Consider the following 20246-nt stretch of genomic DNA (forward strand, 5'->3'; position numbering starts at 1 on the left):
AAATCAGAATAAAAAGAAAGAAATTAAAATCGAAGGGTTCAGAAAACAAGCCTCAAATAAAAAAAAAAACGAAGAGAAGGTCCCAGTTGACAGCAGTGCAATAAGATTAGAGAACATTGATTTCGAATTGCAGAAACACAGAAAACTCCAATGGGGTGCTCCCCAGGCATAAAGTGGAGAAAGAGATACATTAGGAAGAAAAGGAAATAAATAAAATGTAAGATAAAGTTCACAGTGCAAGGAAAACAATAAAATGAGAAACTCCAAGATATTTCAAAAATTTTTGTGGAAAAAATGTAATTTAAACCTAGATTAATTGCTCCAAATTAGAACACAATTGATATTGAAGAAAAATTGAATGTATTCTGAGGAATAGAAATACTTAGTAAGATGAAAAATATTAGGGATATCGTGAAGGCATTTATGCCTTTTCCCAACGTGGAAAAAGGCTATCAATCAGGGATTTCATTAAAATATTATACACACACACCCATGCATATACATGCATGCATGCACACTTATATGTGTGTGTATATATGATTTATTATTTTAAAAATTATTTTAAATAATCTATTGTAAGTAATAAAGAAAACATATTTAAAGCATATGAAGAAATAAGTCAAGAAATAATTACATGGTCAACCACAAAAGGACAGTGCTATCTCAATATGTCAGTTTTTCAGGAGGATCAAGAGAAGCCAATCTAGTTTGTAGAAGGAAGATGAATAAAAGTCTCTGGAAAGACTAGAATAAGAACTTAAAATATTTTAAAACCACATAATGTATAATAACTTTTGGAAATTTCAAGTATACAGGAAAAAATATATAAAAATGGAAAATTTAATCATAGCATGGTACTTGGCTCTGCATTGAATAATAGTCACCTAGCTATATATAGATGTGTAAACAATTCTTACTGATTTTTCCATTTTTAAAGTAAATGATATCTAAAATATATGTATATAGGACCAATTAATTATAAATACAATGTAGAATATAGATGTTCTGAATCTTGACTCACCAATATAATCAATTCATAAAGTAGGAAGTTGAAAGACAATATTTCTAATTGTTAAAATAAGAAATATAGTTTCAAGTATATTATTAGAAATTATAATGAAAATAGAGCAATATAAAATTAACAATAGAATTATGTTATTAATATAGAATTAATCACTAGAAGAATTGGCAGAGGCAAGTTCTTTTCCATTCTGTCTTCCTCTGTTAGTGGAAATTTTAAACATTTGCAGATATATCAGAGGGGAGCACATTCCAAAAATAAACAAAAATTGCACATCTTTGAAACAGTACCTTTTAAAAAGTCATATACAAAATTGAAAGAAAAAAAATAAACCATGGCAAAGAATTAAATAAGTTTTGATTAGCAAAGGGGTGCCATATATTATAGGCATTATTAATATTCACCAATACACAGTTCTATTCTGGACACAAGGATGATTAGTCTCCAACCCCCTGAAGTTGGGCATTTCATGGGAATAGTTCTAATCAATGACATGCAAGCTGATGTGGCATGGTTCTTGCCTCGGCAGAAGCATTCAATTGCTAGATGTGCAACTCTCTAGTCCCATCTTCCTCTGCCATAGTCATCTTGAATAAATAACTCATACAGTTCAATAGGAAAAAGTACCACAATGACAATAAAAATTGGGCAAAAGACTTTAATAAACTGTTTATGAAAGAAGAAACATAAGTGTGCAATAATAAATATGAAAAACTATTTTATATAACAAAAAATATTTTTAGGTATCAAATAGGTAAGAATTTTAAAAATTGTAACGGTGTGCAGGATATGAAAGACTAGACTTTTCATAGACTATTGATGGGATTATAGTCTGGATTGGATTTCCTTAGCATATATCAGAAATTGATTTACTTAACTAAACGCTTCATGGCCTTTAATCCTGTAATTATACTTCAGTCATCAGAAATGGTGAAAAATGCATATGCAAAAGAAATTTCATTTGCAGCAATGTTTTGTAATGGATAAAAGAAGAATTTTTAAAAACTTGCAAAAATAGAAAAGAAATTATTGGTGTGAATATTATGAAGCTATGAAGTTTACAAATGGCTTTAATGCAGTTCTGCTCATGTAAATTTATTTCTTTCAAAAAGGCAAATTTTTTTCTACCAAAGAAAAGATACATTAAAATATAAGCAGATGAGTAGAGTCTTGCAGATTAAACAAAAGATATTGCTTTAAATTATACTGAAAGTTGAAATCTTTCCACTTTAATGCTCATGGAAAGCCAATGGGTCTTCAAGGTCTTTGCTCATCTTTCGCCCCTATCAGAAAGCCCACATTAAGTTCATAGTTCCACAAAATGAAGTGGTTAAAGATTTATAAATTTCCCTGATGGTTGGCCAAAAATACACAGTTTATGACATGCACCATAAGGCAGGCTGAAAGTGTATCTTGATGCAAGTAACATTCTAGAATTTTATTTAGTATTCCAGTTTAAATCAAATTTATATTATAAATAGCTTGATATTTGGCTTTAGGTAGAGCATATAACTGATTCTTAAGACAAACTGGGGATGAAACTAAATACAGTGTTAGTTAATGAAGCCATAGTAACTGAGTTCCTTCACCTTTCTTTATTGCATATAGATTGCAGTCTTTAGTTTTAACATTCTATTTGTGAACCCATATGGATTGTTACACTGAATTAACTTCAAAGTGATATTCAAGAACCAAGACATAATCATAACCCATTACTTAAATCTTGATATAGGTTAAGAAATATGTAAAACGAGTAGTCCATTTAAGTGATATTACTGCTATGACACAAGCCAAAAAACACAATAACATCCTTTATTTGTCCCTCTGGGCTCAGTTAATGTTCAAAATCTGACATACTCTTTTATTGATCTGAGACCCCAGGAACACAAAAGCACAATTTATGATAATAACACTGCTCAGGAAACAAATGCCTTGCATGACTTTACATCTCTCTGCTTGTAATAGAGTTTTAATCTTCTTTATTTTGCACTCTGGGTAAATTCCCTATTTGTTTGTAACTCCTTGAGGAATTATTAAGAAAAAAACCTGGGCCAAGTGCAGTGGCTCACACCTATAGTCCTAGCACTTTGGAAGGCCAAGATGGAAGGATTGCTTGAGGCCAGGTGTTCGAGACTAGCCCGATCCACACAGTCAGACTATTTTTAAAAATTAACCAGGCAGTGGCATGTGCCTGTAGTCCTAGCTACTCAGGAGGCTGAGGCAGAAGAATAACCTGAGCTGAGGAGTTTGAGGTTACAGTGAGCCATGATCATGCCACTGCACTCCAGCCTGGGTGGATGACAGAGTGAGACCTTATCTCAAAATTAAAAAAAAAAAAAAAAAGAAAAAACTTACACATTTCAAATCAATGTAGTAAAAATTCATGTTTATATATGTTGTGACAATTGGCTAACTTTATGAAGGAAAAATAAACTGGATTCTCTAGGTTTTTTTTAATCACATAAAGCCAGAAGATTCAATGATTTATCTGGAAACATAATACCAAAATATGATGGTATTAAAGCATGGACAGTATTTTTTTAAAATAAACTAGTGTAGGAAATGTTTTTCTGAGCAAGGAGCAAAATTCCTGAGGAAATTAAGCAAACAATTTCTAAATTTTACTAAATAAAATTTAAGAATATGTGTATTCACAAAAATCATGAACTGAAATTGTCATTCCAAAAAGTGATAAACAGGTTAAAAAGACACAAAGCTGGGTAAAACAGCTGAAACACATCAAAAGTGTGTACTTTAATGTATGTATCAAATAATAATAAGTAGACTCACCCATAAATAGACCAACAACCCAAAAGAAAATCGGGCAAAGGAATGAGCAGGTGTGTGTATGCACACACACATACACAGAAATACAAATAATGTCTTACTACAGTAAATGTAAACAATAAGATACTAAGAGCAACGCTTTAAAAAATTTAACCTTGTGATATTAGGCAGAAATAGACATTCATACACTCTAGGTAGGGTTGTAAATTGATGTGCCTTTTTTGCATATCCAGCAAAGTTTTAAATGCAAACACTTTTTGACTACAAGTTATTCCACCCAGCAATCTATTCTACAAACCCACTTGGACATATTATTAAAAGAAACAGCAAAAATGAAAACAATCATCAACAAAAAGCAGGCCAAATAACAACAAACTACCATACAACAACCAGAAAAAAAGAAGAGGAAAATCTCTGTACATAAAAGCAGCACTCTGATTTATGTTAAGAAGAAAACAATCAAGAAAAAGAACAGTGTATATTATGCGACCATTTCTGGAAACCATCAACGGTGATTATCTCAGAGACATAGAATTAAGGTAAAAGAAAGACAATATTTATTATATCCCCGTGTGTAGTGGTTTTTTTAATTACCATATGCATGATTATTTTCATCACAATTTTTAAGCTTCAAAATATAAAGACCACAAGAAGCTAAATTCAAATTTTCTGCATGTTTTACATTCCAAATTATCCACAGTACCACAATGCTATTGTAAGCAAATATTTTAATTCTATTAGATAATTTTTGTTACATGTTAAAGCTGCGTCAACTTTTTTCAGATAGTCATGATTTTCTACCTGAAATTCTCGAACAACTATAATAACCAAGGTTTAAATTATATAAAATCTGTTTTAACAAGAGACACTAGCAAGGTGTTAGTGTCTCTTAGATTATTCAAAATAGCTATATGCATTGACGTTTTAAAATATTTTGTAAAACTTACTATTTAAAACTTGCAACTAGCTTCTTCAGTAACAACCTAAAATAGTATTTATTATAATTAATTAGTTAATCCACATAAATTAATTTATGTAAACATCACCCAGCAATTTATGTAGTCTATGCCAGTTTAAACTGAGTTGAAGAGATTGTGGCAATTAAAGAAAAAAATCATATGTAGAATAAAATATAAATTTTCATCTCCAAATATGCAAAAAATTGAAACTGTTTTTAACAGATCTGCAATTGGCATTATTAGTTTGTTAATAGCAGTAGTACTCATTTGGCTACCCAAGTTTTCAGCAATATATTCTAAATCAGTATTTAAGATGATGGCTTTTCATCTTCCATTGAGAATCTTTTTTATGTTTTCTTTATAATTTTTTGAATTACCATTTCTGCTTTTAAGATAATTTAAAATCTAGGCCCAAAGTATAGGATAATACTTATAAATGATCTAGAAACAATGTCTATTACAGAGACTAATGTAATAATAAAATCATCTAGCTAACCTTGATTAACAACTTCTACTTTTGCCACAAATAAAAGATTTTGAACCCATAAAAAATTTTCAGTACAGAAGCCTTATCTTGTTCTTTGTCACCTCAGACAATAACAGATTGGTACAGAGCAGGTATCTACTAAGAGTTTAAGAAAGCAAGAAAAGAAAAGAAGAAAATCCTGTGATAGGATTTTGGTGCATATAAACAAGGTAGATAAAAGCACTTTAAAGATAAGTATTTAGCTTTTATCCAGTGTATTCTACCTCCAGTCCAAATCCAAAGTCATGGATATAACTTTGTTTTGTAAATATACAGATTTGCTTTAAGAGTAATTTTGACCAAAGGTCTTAAGATCCTACATTGAAGAGTTCATATGGCTGCTGTTACTGCAATATAAGGCAACATAAAAAGAGTAAGAGTCAATTCAGAATAAAGTAGTGAATATTTTATGAACTACACAAAGCTCATATGTAGGAAGTCCTTATTTTTACTCATTGTCAGTAAGTAAAAACCTTCCCCCAACCACCCCGCACAACTGCACATCTCTCTGCTCATTAAGAGAAGTAACCTCTGACCAAGTAATTATTTGAAAATGTTTCAAACCTTCCATACCTTTCAAAAGACTAGAAACAGGCAAAAGAGCCTCCTTATATTGTGCTGGGGAATAAATTTGTGAAAAAGATGACAGTGACCTAGACAACCAGCAGCAAGATGCATAAAACCGATCCTAAGGGAAGAAGTCACAATGAACCTGTTCCAAGTTTAATAAGGTCCTATTCGTGGGAAACACCTACTATCATTTTTATTGCACAATGTATCAGTGGTGGAATTGGTAACTGAATAGTATGAGATATCCATACTAAATGTTAACCATCATCTACATTTTTTAAATTATGCATGATTTAGTTCTTGTTATTTATCCATTGAATTTGGTGAGGGGAGAGTTTGTGGATCAAGAACACATCAAAATTCTTGTAAAATGTACGTGTTCACTAGTATTCTAAAAATAATAATAAAGTAAAATCCTAGCCTCTATTTTTAGCTTGAATGGTTGTATTATATTAAAGAATTTATTATTTTGAAAATTACATAGAGAAAACTATTAGCTACCCTCTCTTCCATGCACCTATAAGCACGGAGCTAAGTATATCTGACCAATATAAACTCAGGAAAATTGGAATCACTGAAATTAGCAATATTAATCACTATATTATATAGGGCAATTACTATCATTTAAACCTGACAATTACATTATGAGGCAGGTATTATAATGACCCCCATTTTACAGAGGCGAAAACAAGACTAGAAAGTTTAGCTGATTAATACAAAGTCATAGAACTAGTAAATAGTGAAGCTATAATTTTAATTCATGTCTTCTCATTCAAATATACTAGCTATGTTGCCAACTGAGACTAATAGAGGCTCTGGTTTAGGAAGTAGCCAACTTGTTTTGTAGCCAAAATCTTCTCCACAAATTTATAGCAGCTAAGAACAAATCACATAAATTTCTGTTTTGCTTTCTGTAAATGGGTATAATAACAATTCCACTTATGCTACAGAGCTTTACAGAGCTCCAGTGAGGATCAACCAGATATGAAAGTGTTTCAGAAAGAAAAACATTATACATAAAGCTATAAAATATCTAAGCTTTCTCAAGGCAGCACCTTCCTCCATTGCTCTGAGCATGGGGTTTAGGTTTTATATCAGTAAAGGGCTAATATAGAGGGAGGAAAGAAATACTGGGAACGTTTCTGACAAATTAATCTAAGCATTTATTTTATCATATAATGCCTCCAATAATATTATCAGATATGACAAGGAAACTGAGCCTTATTCTACAAAGAGAAGAAAACACAGGCTGTATCATAAAGCTATTAATTATATTCAAACTATTTTTGCCTAATTCCAAAGCCTATGTTCTCTTGGCTGCTTTTCATTTAAATAAATTTAATTAAATTAATTACATGAAATAAAACATTAGGAATCCATAATGTGCTCAGTTCCATGAAATATTGAGATATCTTAAATATGTGTTTGAAATATCTACTAAAAATATGAGAGTTTGAAATTGTTCAACATTCTAAAATGTAAGTGACATGCAATAAAGGGGAAGATTGAATTCAAAGTACTACTCGAGTTACAACGCCTCAGATTTTAAAAATCATTCTCGTACTATAGTGCACCAAATATATCTTTCAGTGACTTAAGTGATTTATTTTGTTAGTCCCTTCTTTGTCACCAAATGGCATTATGTCCTGCCCAGGTATACAAACAGTAGAAAAAGATTCCAGCAAGAAAGTTAGAAGTGCATTTTTCTTTGTCTTCTGCCTCTCATAGCAAGTGCTCATCGAAACAATCCAAAAATTCTAATACAGGAAGTAATAATAAAATATTGCTATTTTTATGTACTTACATGTGCCAAACAGAGCTCATAGTGTTTTATGACTAATGCATATCTTCCAAACAATCCTATAATGTGATTCTCTTTTACAGAGGTAGAAACTGAGACGTAGACTAAGAAACTTGTCCAATGTCATACATCTAGTACAAGGACTAGAATTTGGTTCCAAGTGCAGATGCTTAACCCATGCTCTTCTGTATCCCAAGACATCCAGGCTACAAACTACAAAGAATCAATTTTTTTTTAATCTTCGCAGATGAAAAACTTGTGTTTTCATCATTAAGATGACAACCCTGAACTTGTGTGTGCTTTGAAATATAAAGATGAGGATTTTATGGTCCTTCCCTCCAAAGAATAAACTATATACAGAGCTTCCTCGTATCCCTTTCTGAATTGTTGCCTGTGTTCTCAAAATTTCCTTTCTGTATATAAACTAGTAATAATTGCATAAACTAGTAAAAACTAAAAACCTGGTAAAAAATACAAAAGTAAAATTATAAATGATGAAAGTGCTTGAAAATTATAAAGCCAAAATTCTCCCATTTCGTGCACAGATTAAAAGCAAGATAGAAATTCTTCAATTTCTCACAAACAGCAGCTAACACATGAATAAAGATAAAAATCACGACATGATTTGAAATGTACTCCTCAAGAAAACCTAGCAAAGCACACACACCCTATAGAGATATCCACTTCCAGACCTTTCTCTGCCAGACTTGCAATGATGAGAGATGCTTCACTCCCACGCTGTAGAAATGTGGGAGCTATTTCTGTGCTACCTGGATCAGTGAACACAGGCAGCCCCTTAAATATATGTAATTCATAATAGCTAACATAAAGCCCTAAAGGAATATGTTTTCAATTTTCCAAATTAGCATCACTAAAGTGTATATGACAATATTTTCAAATATATAGACCAAAGTAATTATTGCATATGTTATGGTCCTTATTTTTCAGAATAAAACTATTCACTGTGTTCCGTATTTCCGTCTTAAATTGTCCTTCGAATAACTTTTGAATAGTTAGCCTCGATGACAAAATATTACATATCGTTTGAGAATTATTATTAAGTATTCTTCCAAGACATACTAATACTTTTTAAACATATGTAGAATTGTGAAAAATAATTTAAACCCAAAATGTTTTTATTTTTAAAACACTAAAAATATTTTAATTTTTTTTAAATATCTTCGACTTAGGTGTTAAGGAAATAGAAATATAATACCAGTATAATATAAAATAAAAGACAAACCTTTCTCTGTTCTACCAAGATGAGCCCCGCCAGCAATTATCAAGAGTTGCTACATCTCAGTTGCCTCAAGCAACAGACAACTTTACTATGACACATTCCATGCTCCCTATAAAACGCACAGTCTAGTAGTACATTCCATATTGTATATTTTTACCTATAAAATTATTCCAACCTTTTCAGTCAGTATTTTACCTCATAATTTTCAAGGATGGCTTTTTTGCCAGCCCAGAATAATAAAGTGCCTTAAATTTGTGTTTTTGCCTCAGAGAAATGCATATTGTTAGCCGAGGATGGTTGCTCATGCCTGTAATCTCAGTGCTTTGGGAGGCCAAGGTGACAGGATCACTTAAGGCCAGGAGTTCAAGAGCAGCCTGGTCAACATGGTGATAACCCGTCTGCAAAAATAAAAAATAAAATTGTGGCCAGGCATGGTGGCTCACGCCTGTAATCCCAGCACTTTGGGAGGCCGAGGTCGGCGGATTGCTTGAGATCAGGAGTTCGCGACCAGCCTAGGCAACACGGTGAAACCCCATCTCTACTAAAATACAAAAAATTAGCCAAGCATAGCGGCATGCACCTGTAGTCCCAGCTACTGGGGAGGCTGAGGCAAGAAAACTGCTTGAACCCAGAGGCGGAGGTTGCAGTGGGCCGAGATTGCAACACTACACTCCATCCTGGGTGACAGAGCGAGACTCTGTCTCAGAAAAATAAAAAATAAAAATAAAAAACAAAATAAAATTAGCTCAGCATGGTGGCATGGACCCGTAGTCTCGGCTACTTGGGAGGCTGAGGCAGGAGAACTGCTTGAGCCCAAGAGCTCAAGACTGAAGCGAGCTGTGATAGCTCTACTACACTCCAGCCTGGGGAACAGAGTGAGACCCTTTCTCTAAGAAATAAAATAAAAGGAAAAAAAATCAAAACCAAATGCATAGTGCCTCCTTTCTTTCATGTCTCCCTCTAGAAATAATAACTAGCTTCCATTATTTGACAAAATTAAAATTGTTATAAGAATTCACTGTTCTATAGTAGCACAAGGTTAATACAGAAGATTGACCACAGACGTGCAAACTAAGCAAATATCAAATGAAAGAGATGCTTAAACAAAAAAAAAGGAAGAAAGGAAGCAGAAAGGGATGGAAGGAGGGAGAGAGGCAGGAAATAAAGAAGGAAGGAAGGAAGGAAGGAAGGAAGGAAGGAAGGAAGGAAGGAAGGAACTAATTTCACGTTGCAAATTCTTACAGCCCTGCCAAGTACACCAAGTTATGCTGCCTCTTAGAGTTTTTCCCTTTTTATCCACAGCTTCCCCTCCATCACTTTTAAGAAATATAGTAATTTCCATCTACAATAAGGAAAAAAATATTTTCCCTTACCCTGAAACTATTTGTTTGAACATGCCCTCTCTATCCTTTTATTCATGCACAATAAATAATATATATATAAACAAATTGTTGACATATTCTTACTGTGATATCTTGAATACTGATGCTACAGAAATTGTAAAATGAATGCCAAATCTGAAACAGAACGGTATTTTGATACAGAGAATTTTAGCTGCAAAGGGTTTATGAGCTGAGGAAACTTTTCTTATATCAAGATATTTAACTTGAGTTTCCATTAAATTTATGCTGAAGTTAGACATTATTAATTTAGGTCATATTCTATTCTTGTAGGGATAAAGAGTCAGGTAATATTCTACTATGCTTTAATAAGCATAGAATATACTTAGTTTATATAAACACATTTCAGTCATTTCTATCAGTAAGTTGGGTACTTAGGAAGATTAGAATAAAAATATCTACATTGCAGGAGTACCTTCTCAGGTTCACTGAAATTCATCAGCGTGAAAGTATTAGAGGACTATAACAAGTAAACATCATAGTATTTATCATGTGAAATCAATTTTACATGAAGGGTAAATAAACTTCATAGAAATAAAATACCCTATTGAAAGTATTTTAGAAGAACTAAAATTTAGGCCATTTCACAATTCAACCCAGTTTGTGTTTATATTTGAAATACTGAAACAATCAGGAAAAAATGTAAGTATTAACATAACCATAAATATATAAAATTATAAAGTAAAATTCTGAAGAAAAATCCAAATGGTAAAACTATAAACATTACATATGTCATTTGTTTCAGAAACATGGATACAAAAATGTAAACAATCTAAGAAGCTAGCTACTCATCAATTCCCTTTCTATAAGGAATCTGGTATCTCCTATATTTATTTGTTCTATTCAGCTGAAGATACCGATAAATTTCAAGACTCTGTTGTGTTTTTTTGAGACAAGTTTTTGCCCTGTCACCCAGGCTGGAGTAGTATCAAGCACTTTGGATGTTTTTCCCAGTAATATGATAATGTGTGAAAAATTAAACATATAATAACAAGGTGTTTCACCCAAGAAAATTATCCACAGGATGAAAATAAGACAAAACAAAATCGTTAGAAAACAAACCTGAAACATAGACTGCAGGCCCAAAAAGGGAAAAATAAGGATATGCATACAAAATAATTGCACAAATTAATGCAAATAGAGCAATTGGTCCACAAAGAGAAATTATGTCCAGAAACTTCTCTTCCTAGATACCATCTAAAACGTAAAAATAATACTTTTGTGATTCTGTACATTTTTAAAATTAATTAAAGGAATTGATATAGAAAATTGTAGTATAAAATATCCTGGTTGGGGGCAGGGAGGGAGTTACTAAAACAATTTTGTGTCCATTCAAGGAATATGTATGGTCACATTTTTGGAAAATCTGAAACCAAAATTGAAGCTTGACAGACCCATAACGGTCAGGGGCCTTATAAGGGCATCTCCTGTTCTACCCACTTGTAACAAGGTTCTTGTTTTTGGGTTGGTTTTTTTTTCGGGGGGAGGCATTCTTTTTTTCTTTCTTTCTTTCTTTTTTTTTGTTTGAGATGGAATCTTGCCGTCTCCAAGGCTGGAGTTCAGTGGTGCTATCTCGGCTCACTGCAACCTCTGCCTCGTGAGTTCAACCGATCCTACTGCCTCAGCCTCCAGAGTAGCTGGGACTACAGATGGGTGCCACCACTTCCGGCTAATTCTTGTATTTTTAGTAGAGACAAGATTTCGCCATGTTGGCCAGACTGATCTTGAACTCCTGACCTCAGGTGATCCACCCACCTTGGCCAACCAAAGTGCTGGGATTACAGGCATGAGCCACTGAGCCTGGCTGCAACATGGTTTTTGCATCATCCTAACAGTTAGCATTTATAAATCCTCTTCAAAGTGTATATTGTGCACATATTCAGCATATCATTTTAACATACATCAATATAGATTTAGAGATAAAAATAACAACTTTGACAATATCTAGGTTGTAGATGAAAGTGAAAAATATATTACACCTCTGTCTACATAGGATTCAAGGAAGGTACGAAGTAAATTGTTTATTCTGAAATCCATATGTATAGCAAATGCAAAATTCTAGCTTTAAAAATTACAATGTTATGATAAGAACATCTACTGTAAAATTAAATGTGTTGAATAGGTAAATAACTATTAAGTGAGTCAATGCACTGGTAACTGAGCTAGACTTCGTGAAGAACACCCAGTTAACAGCAGCAAGGGCCTGTCGTCAACAAGGCCACATTTTACATTCGCCTTGTTAATTTTAAAATGTTTTCATTCTATAAGTTAAAATTATCAAAGATGATAAAATACTTTTAAATTGAATAGCACTGAAAAATAATAGGTGTTAGACATCTTATGAACAGCATTGTAAGAATCACATTCCTTTTTTTTTTTCCAAACTAGTGAAACCTGATTTGATAGACATTTTGATGTTTGAACATTTTCAAATCATGTGTGATTTTCTAATTTTAACATTGAATTCAGCAACTTATTTTCCTGTTGTACTGAAGAGACACAGTCATACAAGAGATTTGGCAATTATGTAGATCTTTGGAGAAAACCTGAGAAATTTTTATTTAAAATTGCCATAATAATAAAAGAGCAAACACTTAATGAAATCTGGGGTATCTTCAGTACAATCTACTGTAAAAAGAAAGGAAATATAATCTACCCAGCTGCCATTAACATTTCAATCAAATATTTACATCAAATAGAAGATTTTAGCTCTGAATGAATGCACTCTCTGCTCACATAAAAAAGGTTTAAAGGACAGTTCTCTATCTCAATTTAGACTTTATTTCTTGTAATAGCATTTGCTCTGCAGATTAAGTACTTCTATTGACTTTTTTATAAAAAGGGAAGAGGAGGAAGACAGGAAAAAACACATTCTCTGAAAACTCGATTATATAGCAACATACTGAAATAACTCAAAAACAACTGCTCTTTTTCAGCCTTCCTTAAAATTTTCAAGGTTCTAAGAAGTTTGAAAGTTTGCTAAGTTTTATTGGAAGAGATGATGAGAAAACTTGAGATCTGGACATGAATCAGCATCCACTTGTCATAATGTCTCAGTACAATGTCCCTGGCACTTTAAGGGCTTGATGTGAAATGAAAATGCCCCATCCTTCTTGAGCCAGCAGGTTGAAGTTTGCAATACTTTCAAACACAGATAGCATAGCATAAGAATAAATTCTTACTAATTTAAGCTTCTACAGTTTTATAAGGTAATTTTTATTTCAATACTTAGTTTCTCTCATCTCAAAATAGAATATTTCAACCAATGCCATTCTTTGATTTCTACTTAATACACACTCACTTTCTTGAAATTCTTCAGTGATAAGTGAAGTATGAAATTTTAACTGAAAATACTTCAATAACACATTAATTATTCTGACATACAAAGAGGCATTTCCTCAAAATCTCCAATTGAATATAACTGAATATTTACAACACCAGCTTTTACGGTATTGTGTCTTGGCACATGTGTTCATGGTTTCTCATCATTGCTTAAGAAAGTCCAACTTGAGTCTAGTTTTATGAGTTTTGCATATATTAAAGTCAGTAACTCTAGGTGTTAGTAAATACCTCAACAAACACGACAAAACAGGATCGTGTAGCCAATCTGTAACTACTTACACTCCATAATTATAACTATAAATACATACACACAGAAGTCCATTCATCCAAGTGCAATAAAGGCTTAGCAAACATCAATTAATTTTATGAACACAGATACAAAATCTCAGTAATTTGTGACTAAAATTTAATAATAAATACAGCTCAAAAATGATAGCTGGGGAATCGAGATTAAAAATGTTGAAAAAATGTAATTTTAGAATTCTCTCTCCTCCAAGAGCATTTACAATCTATTCTAACAGTCTTTATCTTCTAAAACATAAAATATAGGGCAATCTATTTTTAAAAGGCAATGAAAGTTATTTTTAAGACAGCATTTTGAATAATTTTCTTCAAATTAGATGTCATTTATTTTTTTCAGTTTATCTAAATAAATTTGTTTACAATGTTTTAAAAGGCATTTGCTGTGCGCAACAGTTTTATGAAACAACAATATTTTCTCCAACATCTCCATCTGCTGGCTTAGAGAAAAAGTAGATTTTCATTTGCTGTTTCCTTCAATTTAATATTTTTATAATTTATTTTGTTGTATGGAATTGAAATATAAAACTATTAAATTATCTTTAACTAGACTAACAACTATTTGTAAAATTCAGTCTTCAAAAGAAATAGAAAGGGAAGGTTCTGGGGAGTAAATTCAATATTTAATACTTTTAATTTTCAAACCCTGTAGAATCAAGTACTCATGTTTATAGCCCTTTTACACAGTTTTATTTTAAGCAAGCTTTACCAACTAGCATAGCATCAAAGTTTACTAAAATCTTTTACAATGTAAAAATACTTAGGATTTTCCTAAAATTTGCTATTGATTTTATTAGTTAACTACATACAATATGTGGTATATATATTAATATGAAAGTTACTATTTTCACAAAAAGGCAGATTTTTTTAGTTGCTGTATTAAACTGCTTGTGTTTAAGAACTACTAGAATACCCTCATAACCTCATACTAAAGTTCCTAGACAAGACCACAGCTACCAATGCACACTAAAGGCATGAAGGCCTACAAGGTTTTGAAAACTATTCAAAAGAGCCTAGAGGGTAACAGCTAGAAAAAAAAAAATGTTAACACGAAAAAAAGCAGTCATTTATTCTCTGACACCTTGAAGGCACTCACTAAATATTTATTGAATGAATGATTGGATTCCTAGGACCCATCACTGGTTTCAACTGCTGAACACATCAGATACTAATCTCAGATTTTTTTTTCTGCTTTTATGCTTTGTATTTTTAATAATGAAGCCTTATGTTTGAACAACCTTCAGGAAAAAAAATCGTAGTACTCTTTTCAGCTAAGAAGACAGAGAAGGAGGAAAGGAAAAAATGAGTGACAGGAGAGAGGAAAAGAAAAAGGGAATGACGGAGAAAAATGAAAGAAACTGAATATCTGTCTTACTGCCTCAGGTACCCATGGAAACAAATGGAACAAAATAGGTACTTTCATTATCCCACTGTGACTGTGAAAGGGAAGGATGTGGGAGCTCAGTAAGATGCACACAATCATTTTACCCAGTTCAGAATAGAATGACTTCATTTTCTTTGTATAACCTTAACCCATTCAGTGGATCTCCCTGGATCCTTACATCAATGTCTACTTCAACATTTCCAAATAATTTCCTCCATCTCAGGAATAAAATTAAATTAGTAAACTAATAACTTTTCCCTTTTGAAATTGTATTACTAAGGTATAAAAATCCACTTTTTTAATACGTAAATTTAGCTCTGTGGGATTTTTATGATTGGAAGAGCAAGCTATTTCAAGAGCATTGCAAGATGATACCTATCATCTAATAATGTCATTAAATAGCAAAATTCCTGAGATTTCTAGAGGAAATGGGAAAAAGATGTTTAGATCTTAGCTGTCAATGTATTTAATACTGTGGCTTCCACTTTATAAAGGAAAGAATCACAGACTTCCCTAAATAAAAAGGCAAGAAAACGAAGGATAAGCATTGGAGAAAAATCTTAAGCAGGATTTAAACAATCAAGACCCATCTTGACAAATTTAACACTGGAGATTTTCATCCATTTCTTGACTTTGTGATTGTAGTTTACATAAGCATCTCTCCCTTTACCTTTCTCTCATTCTGTATCAAAAGAGTTAAACTAATTTTACGTTTTCTATTGTCCATAGCACAAAAACCAAAAAAAAAAGGATACAAATTCTTTATTTCATTTTGCAATCTCTAAATTTTGAAATGTCTCAGAGAATAAAGAAACGGAGTCACAAACACGTTAAGTGATTTACCCAGTCAATGAGTTAATGTCAGCTCCAGAAATTTCTATCCAATGAGCCTCTCTTCTGTCACAGTACCCCCCTAGTTCTTTTTAGCAATCAGTAAGATTACTTATAACATGGGAGTTGAAAATGTCATGATTTTGAATTCCCATGTTGTCATCTTTAAAATGTGTTCAGTTCCTGAAAATAATTTGTTTTACTATCCTACTATAATAATCCATGCAGGGGTAATTTTAGGCTCTGGAAATGTGAACATACTTATTTTAGCTTCACTTCCTGAGGAGGGGAAAAAACTGTGCAAATGAATACTTGATTATTCCAGCTTCTCAGAACTATGGACAATTTAAATTGTGTGGTAATTTTTTAGAAGAAATACACATGTTGATTACATGAATGTGTTCACTCTGCAGATATATGAATTTGCATGTGTGTTTAATATATACACATATTCTGGCTATATATTTTATTTCAGAAAAATTTCTATTTAAAAATTCAAAAATATTGAGAATGAGTATATAAACCTAATAACCTAAACTAATCACAGTCTTTTATCTTTGTAAAGCCCCAATACAGTAGTTTAGCATTTGTTGAAATCAAGGAATACTCATTTTGTCAATGGACATATGTTATTTTTTCAGAAAGTTCTTCTCATTATTTTCACCAATGAGTGAACTTGGCAATCATTGACTGTTTTCAAAAAGTACAGCTGTCAATACTTTCACTTCACATTTAAAACCTATGCCCTTCCTATACCCACAGTCGTTCCTTAGGACTCATTACTTTTCAAAGCGTTTTCACAGAAGTATACAATTATACACAGTTAGATACTCAGAACAGTTGCATGACAAACTTGTAATTCAGGAAAAATTGGAACTTACTGATATCAAATGAATAGTCTAAATCTGCTAGGTAAATAGGTCAAATATAGAAGCCTTCAAATTTTAATTAAGTCGATTTCTTTGTATGTCATGTACTAAAATTTTCTGAGATATTCTATTACGGACGTTTTTCAAAGCTGCAAATCCACTTTAAATCTCCTCTTCTCTCTCTCGTTCTTTACCCCCACACCCGCCCTTCTTTCTTTTCTTACTTGGCATCAACATTTGGAGAAAATACATAGCAGTGAAACCTTCTTAAATAGATCCATTAGAAACAATTAAATCCTAAATTACCACACAATGCCCCTATTCTATCAGTCTAAGAAAATTGTTTCTTCATTCGTCCGGGTGACAGTAGTTGCAAGAGTTGATGATGGGCCCTATATGATAATCAAGCTAAATCACGGAATATATGACTAAAGCTTAAAACAGGGAGGAGGGATGGCTACCAGTTGTTTGTGTGACGTGGGAAAGCTGCAGTTGGGCTTTTCCTGTGGTAATTTTCCCCAAGCTCTGTAGCCAAAGTGGGAAATGAGCCATCCGCGGATCTCCCCCAAATTGTTATCTATGAAATAAAGACTGCGAATATTAGGGCAGGAAAGAATCACCTCAGGGCAGCCGGCAGGAAATGATGGCAGCTGCTGGGAAGAGGGCAGGAAGGCACAGTGGCCGCGACTGCCTGCCCACGCCTGCGCGGGGGAGCGAGCGCGAGGACCGGAGCCCTCTGGCCTCCACACCAATCCTTTTAGATTCCTAATTGTTTGGTTTCTAGTACTTTATCTGAACCCATCACAGAGCTTCCCAGCGAGTCCCGGAGCACTGCGCGGAGTGAGAGGGCTAATATGGAGCACTGCAAAGACTAAAATGGCTGATCAGCGACTTCTCCAGATTTTCAAACTCGGCCGGATCCCACGGCTTTCCAGTCCTTTTCCCCGGCTGCCTCTGCTGGAGCCCAGCTACCTGAGAACAAAGCGCGCCCGGCTGGCAAGCTGACCGCGGCGCCCCTGGCGGCCTCGCCCTCTCCAACTTAAGCGGAAGCGCAACTGAGCAGGAGAAATTGACAGCGCTCCCTCTTTCCACCGCCTCCCCGCGCCACCCCCACGCCACCCGGCCGGCCTGAGCCTGCGTCAGCCCCGCTCCTCGCCCCTCGGGTGGGCGTTATGTAACAGCCCCGATCCCAACTCCAGACCCATTTCAGCAACTTGTCCCAAAGAGGAGAACGTGGAGCTCGCGAGGGCCGTAGGGTGAGCCCAGCAGGCGCTGCGGATCTAAACTGAGGGCAGCCGGCGCGAGCTGCAGCTGCCGGGGCAGGAGGCCTCTGGGCTCCGGCAGTCCCCCGTGAGATTTGTCTAACAGCCCGACTGCGCGCCCTGGGGAACAACGTGTTCTCTGTGGGCAGGGTGCCAACAGGCGCACGACGGAGAGCGAGGTGGGAGGGCTTTTCCTGAAACACTCAAGATGAGCGAAAACCCCGTGAACCCAAGGAAGCCGCCCTCCCTAGCTCCAACCCTCACCCCGGCTCCCTAATGCGCGCACTCCTGAAGTCCTTTCCCTCTCTCTTCAGCCCCCTCCAGCCAGCGGGGGTCCCTGAGATTACAGCCACCTTCTCTCTACACCGTCACACGCACGCGCGTGTGCAGTCACTCACACCCACACACTGACACACAGAAACGCACACACACTACCCCAGAAACGCACACACACACTCACACTCTCTAGTCTTCCGCGTGCAGCATCCGAAAGGCATGAATATTCATTACTTACAAGCATTGGTGACTGCGAAGCTGTTTGCCACCTCCAAATTGTCGATGTGGGGTGTCAGTCTGAACTCCGAAGTGGAAAACTGAACCATCCCTACCCGAAATGCACTGTATTCTTGATCGGCGCCCCTAGGAAATAGCCCCCCTGCAAAGAACAAACAGCAAGCAAGAGAACAGTGTCAGTGCCCGGGAGGGAAAGGAGGGGCGCGCGCTAGCGCCCAACAGTCCAAGAGTCTCTTATTCAAGCGAATAGGCCGAATAAACACATCTACGGACTCGGACAGCGGGGGTGGAATATCCAAAAGGTAGCCAAGGGGTCAACACCCAGATGAGAGTCTGAAGGCGAGGTAGGTGGCCAGAAACCTTCACCTTTCCATGTAATCACAAGCTTTGCATTCAGACCCCAAGAAAATCTGAGCAAACTGGAAAATGTCACTAAGGCAGAATTAATAAAATTTGGGGATCCGAAATGAGAGGACCTTTTCTTCTATTGTATCAAAGGCATAGTCTTTTCCTTTTGCTTCATCCTAAGAAAAACATGTATATTCTAGGTAGTTTAAATCTGGAATGCAGTCAAGGTATGACATAAGTCTACATGACATGAATTAATTTGTACACTGTGAACAAAGATTACCATCAAATTATGCACAATTCAAAAGCATAGCACAAAGGGTACCTACCTATCTGTATGCTGTTAGAAGAGACACCAAAAATCAGTCCCCATAAAACAGGAGAAAGGAGGACAGAAATATGCATAATCTTTTGCATTTCCAAGAAAAGTAGAGCATCCACAATATACCCCTTTTTTTTTTCCTTTTCCTCCTCTTCCTTCTTTGGCTGTTTTCCTCTGCAAATTAGATCCTCTGCATTTTGAGACAGCAATTTAGCACCAAGCTGCTAAAACCTGAAGTGGAGGCAGAAGAATCCCTATTTCCCAGGTCCTGCTGGTGGCTGCTGATGCCCTGCGCCCTGTCCCCGCTCCAGAAGTCCGGAGGACTGGCTGAATGCAGTTTTCAGCGGAGCTGCCGCTGTGGTCCCAGTGTCTCGGAATATTCAGCACCCTCCCATGCACTCACACACACTCACCCTCTCTCGCGCTCTCTTCTCCCTCTCTCCTCTCTCACGCGCGCGCGCACACACATACACACACATACACACACGCACACACACAGGCAAGTCACAGAGAGGGGCAGGCAGTCCCGGGCGCGCGTGCGCGACTCGCGGCAGGCGGCGGGCGCGCGCGCCGCCTCCCCCGCACGGCGCCCGGCACCCGGCACCCCGCACCGCCGTGGACGCGTCGCGTGCGCGGCGCTGAGAAAGCACAGCTTGGGGCCCGTAGCCGCTGTCCCTCCGCGAGACCTCCGGTCTCTGGGGCTGTCGCGCCCACCGCGCGCCTCGGCCTTTCAGCACCGAGGACAGCGCCTCGCTCCCCGCCCGGAGCTAC

At 35.6% G+C, this 20246-nt stretch overlaps 1 protein-coding gene across 6 annotated transcripts in view; it reads right to left on the reverse strand.

Moving 5' to 3' along the window:
* Positions 1–19980, reverse strand: part of LOC116463465 (glutamate receptor 2) — a 133807-nt gene extending 113827 nt beyond the window's left edge. For 5 of the 6 annotated variants that reach the window (XM_032146584.2, XM_032146583.2, XM_032146586.2 and 2 more), the window contains exons 1-2: positions 19483–19980; positions 18807–18947 (exon numbers count right to left, since the gene is read on the reverse strand). In XM_032146584.2, coding sequence (XP_032002475.1) covers positions 18807–18947; positions 19483–19570 — 229 coding nt within the window. In that variant the 5' untranslated portion in view covers positions 19571–19980. The remainder of the gene's footprint in view (positions 1–18806; positions 18948–19482) is intronic. The other variant, XM_058434655.1, reaches the window with a different exon arrangement.
* Between the last annotated feature and the right edge of the window lie 266 nt (positions 19981–20246).

The sequence above is a fragment of the Hylobates moloch genome, unplaced genomic scaffold (genome assembly GCF_009828535.3).
Source record: "Hylobates moloch isolate HMO894 unplaced genomic scaffold, HMol_V3 SCAFFOLD_37, whole genome shotgun sequence".
NCBI classification, from domain to species: Eukaryota; Metazoa; Chordata; class Mammalia; order Primates; family Hylobatidae; genus Hylobates; species Hylobates moloch.